This window comes from Saimiri boliviensis, chromosome 8 (assembly GCF_048565385.1).
Source record: "Saimiri boliviensis isolate mSaiBol1 chromosome 8, mSaiBol1.pri, whole genome shotgun sequence".
Taxonomy (NCBI): domain Eukaryota; kingdom Metazoa; phylum Chordata; class Mammalia; order Primates; family Cebidae; genus Saimiri; species Saimiri boliviensis.
In genome coordinates this window covers 561,424-567,423 of record NC_133456.1, presented here as the reverse complement: position 1 = coordinate 567,423, position 6,000 = coordinate 561,424, and the positions used below count along the sequence as shown (strand labels likewise).

Below are 6,000 nucleotides of genomic sequence, written 5' to 3'. Positions count from 1 at the left end.
GTAACTCAGAAACAATTAATTACAGAGTGCAGGTGTATTACATTGTTGTTACCTGCATGGTTGCTGCATTTCTCATCAGGTGGAAGTAGGCAGAATCATTTAAACGTAGTCCAGTTTGGAGCTCAGGATGAAGGATGGTGGGATTGAAGATAACCACGGTTCTTCGGAGAGGAAAGGCCCAAACGCCCATTAACGATCATGAAGAAAGGGGCTGGTTCAAGCTGGAGCCTTTATCCAAGAGTTTAAGGACAGATGGGAGTTGGATTTTGTCTGGTGGACTTGATTGGTAGGGTTCAAGAAGGCTGCTCAGCTGAGAAAACAGCGCGTGCCTAATTATGTCCACAACGTGGAGACGTTTCAGACCTTGCTGTAAAAATTAACTCTTCCTTGCATCTGCGAAGCCATGTGAATCCTGTCATCAACACTTCTCTCTTTGTGGCTGACAAAGGTTAACTCCTCGGCCCATCACGGAGCTCAGCGTGTCACAGTTCCCTTTAGAGTGACACAGATCTCTTCCTCCTCCTGGTAAAATCTTCGGCATGAAGGAAGGCGGAGAGGGCCTTGGAGAGGCGACTGTCCGACGTCTCGGCGCTGCTCCCGAGGTCACGGAGTTTCAGGCAAGGGCACCAGCAGCGCACGACCGCCCGGCGGATGTAGCTGTCGAAGGTATAGTAAATGAAGGGGTTGACGCAGCTGTTGGCAAACGCCAAGGGTCCCGTCACCTCCATGCCGAACTGAAGAACGGCCGAGGGAGAATAGATTCCTCGCCGCAGCCCGGAGACGATGGCCAGGAGCTTGAAGGTACTGAAGGGCAGCCAGGAGACCAGGAAGGCCGCCACGACGATGAAGATGACCTTGATGGACTTCTTCAGCTTTTTGTTGTGCTTTCCCGACTGCCGGTAGTGGGCACACAGCCTCCTCGCGATGCAGCAGTAGCAGGTCACGATGCTCAGCAGAGGCACAAAGAAGGTGAGAATCAAGGCCACCAGGGACCACGTGAGTCTGCCAGGCGTTGCCCTTTGCTCGGCACAGTAGGGCTGGTCCCCGATGGGCGCGAGCTCCCTGGACAGAAGCGTGGGCAGCCCCAGCAGGCAGGAGGCCAGCCAGACGCCGGCGCAGAGCGCGCGGGCAGCGTCCCTCCGCCGGAGCCGCCGGGACGCCGCGGGCCGCACGACGGCCAGGCAGCGGTCGGCGCTCATGCAGGCGAGCAGGAGCACGCTGCAGTGCATGTTCACGGCGATGGCGTACGAGCTGCCCTTGCACAGGAAGGCGCCCGCCCGCCACCGTCCCGAGGACGCCTCTTTGTCCACCCAGAGCGGCAGCGTGAGCAGGAACAAGAAGTCGGAGGCGGCCAGGTTGGTGATGAAGACGTCGATGAGCCTCCTGCCGCCGGGCCTGCAGTGCAGCGCGGCCACGAGCACGAGGTTCCCCAGCAGCCCGGCGAGGAACACCGCGGCGTAGAAGACGGGGAGCAGGACGGAGCCGTAGGGAACGCGGGGCCGGGCCTCCTGGAGGCCGGGGCTGGGGCTTGTGGCGTCGTAATAATCCAGATAGACCGAAGTCTCTTCTGGGTCCATCACCAGAGAGCAAACGCCCAATCTGGTGAGCGCCCTCGCCTAGGAAGTTTTGGCTATAAATTTTAGAAACCTCGAGGGTGCTTCTTTCACACAGTGCCTGCCTCTCTCTCTCTCTCTCTCTTTCTCCTCCCTTTAAAGATCTTGGACAAACATGAAAGCTGAGATTAAAAAAGGCAGTTTCTACCAATGCTCAGAAAGGGCCATGGAGCACCGCCCTGATTGGTGTTGGTTGGTTGTGGTTGTGGTTTTTTTTTAAATTTGCATTTGCCCGTGAAACTGAGGTGCTTTTTGAGTTCTTTTTCTCAAGATATTCAATTTATTTCTTTAAGGCCAGTAATTAAGAAATGAATTAACTTGATTTTTTCACCTCCTTTAAAGACCTTTCTACTTTTGACAGTGAAATTGATTTTGATCTAGCCTTCTGTTTCACATATAAGCTACCGTTCTACATTTAAAAGCCTAAGGCAATGATGATGGAAATAGGCTCTTTATTTACTTTGTTGGCGAAACAGGAAGAAAACTAGTCTTTCCTTGTATAAAGAGTGAATGAAAAGTTTCCCAAATCATACCAGTCTACAGCTAGGTCCAACGACATGCCTCCAATTAGGGCATGAGAGTCTCCCCATCTAGTTAGCTCTTTCATTTCACACATAATCAATCCTGTCTCATAAGTTTTAAAAAATCCCCCGAAGGCTAGGACCACGTTTTGTGCTCTTATTATTGTTATTTTCCATTTTTCACTACAACTAGCAACAGCAACTTGCACATAGTTGGTGCTTTGGAAGTGGTAGTTTATTAGGGTTGATTCAGAAAATTCTTTTTGTTATCCAGCGTAACTAGCAGGAATGAATTAATTGGGGTCTAACTTCAGGTATTGTTGCTACTTATGTAACTTGCAAACACGGGTTAAAAAATCTCACATTGCTACTTTTACCCTCTTATCTGCTATTGCAATTCAACCAGTGAAGTTCCCTTTTGCTAAGACTTAATATCATCGATTAGGAGATTTTCTTCCTACTGACCCTCAAATATGCGTCATCAGACTCTGTTCCTTTTGTATTATGATGACCGTAGTAAAACATAACACATTTTGAAATGGACTCCATTGATTTCGGCTCTTTACTGGCCAAAGTGACTCAAGGCTCTCTGGTATTCTTTTTCCTATAACCATAATAATTTATTAAAAGGTTATTAGAATTAGTATTACTATTAATATGTTGTTAGAAATTAATACAGAAGAATACTTATGTAAGGAAATGATCTTTTTATTTATTAACAGTTTAAGAAAAATTAACAAGTTAGCCAATTTATTAAACCCAAAACTGTATTTTTAGCTTCTAATTAGGTTACAGGGAGATGTTTTAATCTGATTTAATCTTCAGACTTCCAGTTTCAGGTTGATATTACTATTCATAGAAAAATGTATGCTTGTAGATGAAAATACAGTCATTAAGCAGTTGAAGGCCTTTCTTAAGCTTTTCTTTTTTTAAAAAAAATTTTTGAGACAGGGTCTCACTGTCACCCAGGCTAGAGTGCAGTGGCTCAAACACAGCTCACTGCCAGGCTCATGCAATCCTCCCACCTCAGCCTCCTGAGTAGCTAAGACTACGGGCATCCACCACCATGCCCGACTAATTTTTGCATGTTTTGTAGAGACAGGGTTTTGCCATGTTGCCCAGGCCGGTCGGGAAGTCCTGAGTTCAAGCAATCTGCCTGTCATGGCTTCCCAAAATGCTGGGATTAGAGGTGTGGGCCAGCAAACCTGGCCCTGCTGAATTTTCATTTATTTGGTAATTGGTATATTAAAAAGAATCATCCTGCCGGTTATACTTCCTCCTTTTCGCTTTCTCCTGATATGGCTTAGTGTCACCTCAGTCTCAGGCAAGCGAGCTGAGGTCAGGGAAGGATGAAGGCTCCTCTGACTTGGGACAGTCCCAGAAGTCACTCTGGAGTTGATTTATGGGCCCGAGCCTGCCTTTTCTTGTGGCCCTGGCTGCTGTGTGCAATTCGTTTAATTTCATGGAGGGCATATTCCTTACTAAATATAGATTACAGATCAGAGAAACTAATTAACTGCTTTGACATTTCTGGGACAGAAATCTTTCCCACTGGGTAAGGTTTAATTATTTAATAGAATAATTCATTTTGTAAAAAATTTGAAGTACGACAATATTTACTTGAAAAGGCTTAATGAGGTAATATAGAATATTTAAACACATCATCTATATCTGTTTGCATGTGCATTAAAGTACTAATCATATATATTAGTAAAATCATAATTAAAATCACAGTTTAAGTATACTGTAATTTTAATATTAGAGTGTTGTACCCTGCAACCATAAGTTCTTTTGGCATTTGAGAAAATATGGTTGATTCTGGGTCTAAGGTATTTTTATCTTTTTTAAAAAAAATGTTGATATGTCTCAAGAATTCAACATAAAGGTATTATAAAATGGAAAAAGGGTTCATGCTTATACTGTAGAGGAAAATATTTGGCTGCACATTCATTCTGTATCCCTTACATTTTTTTTTTCAAGTTTCAAAAGTTGCTGGCTTGCTGATGTAAACTATCACAAATCTGATTTCCTCAGCAAAGTGTTGAAACCGTTGTAGATAGTTTGCTTTATCATATATGGCCACCTTAAAGTATGATATTTAATGGTAGAAAGCTACAATGTGAAAATATCCATTGTGGATCAACAGTATCTTGGTACCCAAATCAGAAAACAAATGGAATGTTTTAAGCCAAAAACAGACACATAGCATAGGGCAGTCTTTTTATATCTTGGAGTACAATGTTCATGTAAGACAAAATCCACAATAAAGCTGGCTAAAGTGGGGTTGTAAATAAGCTGGTACAACGGTCAATTTTAGGACTTTGAGTGTTCTTTAAAATAAATATGCAGATACTAACAATAAAATAGACACCTATACATAGACCAAAACTCAAAAGCAACACTGAGTTCCATAAGCATATGAAAAGTCTGTGTAAACAGAGTGATGGCAAAAAAAGAGAATAGGGTATAAATATTGGTAACTGAGAGCGTATATGCCACCTCTTTAGAATTTTTTTTCTCAGAAAATAACACTCAACTTTCCTACCCAACTCCTGGCAGAAATAACTACTTCTTCCTTTATATTTCCTAAGAACTTTAAAAATACTGCTTACAAAGTACTTGTCTCATTTCACTCTATTATTTATCTCTGTATCTGACCCCTGGAGCTGTTAATGAGCAACTATTCGTTATCTCTGGACTGGCCTCTGGCATACAGAAGTTACCCAGCTGAAGTTCCTTTTGGGCTCTTAAAGCCATTGTTTTGAACCTGGGGATGCCAGATCGTATTACCCAGATTGGAGTCAGCAGGAACACCTGCTAAACTGTAGATTGCCAAACTCTGTCCTAGATGTATTCAGTCAGAATCACCGGGGAAGAAGTCTAGGACTTTGTATTTAACAAGTATCCAAGGTGATTTAAACAGACTAGAGTTTAGAATCACTGTTCTAATTAACGTAAGTTAACCAACCTTATATGTTATGCTTTGTTATTGTTCTGTTATTATTTGTTATTATTTTGACTAATTTTTTAAAATGACCTAAAAGTAATCCTCAAAATTGGAAATTTGTGGAAGTATTTTAGTCTGGATATCACAAAATTTTGGGAATTAATTTATATTTATATTTGTAAGTCTTACTTATTCTATGTTCCAATTCCTGAGTTATGTTCAGAACTGGCTCAGATGTTGAGGACAGAGAAAGGTTTTCTCTACTGAAATGCCTGCTCAAGTGAATCCGTTACTACTTGCTGTGGATTGCAGCCTCTGCTTCACAGGCAGGCTGAAGATTTAATAATAGAGCCATCCCAGTTAGGCTTATTGGACTTATTACAACATTACTTCAGCCTCTTCCCTGTCAAGCACATCAGGTGGAGATCAGATTACATGTATATAGCATAGAAGAAAGAAATCCCTGGATAAGTAGCCTTTGATTCACACATGCTCTGCTGATATGTCCCAGAATAAATGGCAAAGAGCATGAAGCAACTAATTATTTCTCATCAATCTTATCAATTAAACAGTGTCATTATATATTCACTTGTTAGATACATTCTCTTGTCCATTTCTTAGGAGTATGCAAAGTCAAAGCGTTCCATTTAAGAAAACTGATTATATTGTTTATACTCTAGGAGTTTATTATTATTTTTAAATTCTCAGTTACTTGGAGAATTTAGTACCATATAATGTAGTATCACATCATGCCAAATTAAGTGGCATATATTCCCGATTATGAGGCCCCCTCCCCCACTTAATTTACTGGGTTATTTCCCTTGGTAACTAATACTTACATAGATAGAAATGATGTTACTATTCTAGCAATATATGCTTTAGGTTTCTTCATAATAGTAGATTTAATCTGAATTTAGGT

General features: G+C 42.0%; 1 protein-coding gene across 1 annotated transcript; it reads right to left on the bottom strand.

Moving 5' to 3' along the window:
* On the bottom strand, positions 1-1,722 carry GPR15 (G protein-coupled receptor 15). Its single transcript, XM_003943528.2, has one exon. It carries the CDS (start codon positions 1,575-1,577, stop codon positions 495-497), a length of 1,083 nt encoding a protein of 360 aa, XP_003943577.1. The 5' UTR covers positions 1,578-1,722; the 3' UTR covers positions 1-494.
* Between the last annotated feature and the right edge of the window lie 4,278 nt (positions 1,723-6,000).

Excerpts from the sequence above, each read along its gene's own strand:
- GPR15 (XM_003943528.2), bottom strand. The coding sequence starts at position 1,577 with ATGGACCCAGAAGAGACTTCGGTCTATCTGGATTATTACGACGCCACA.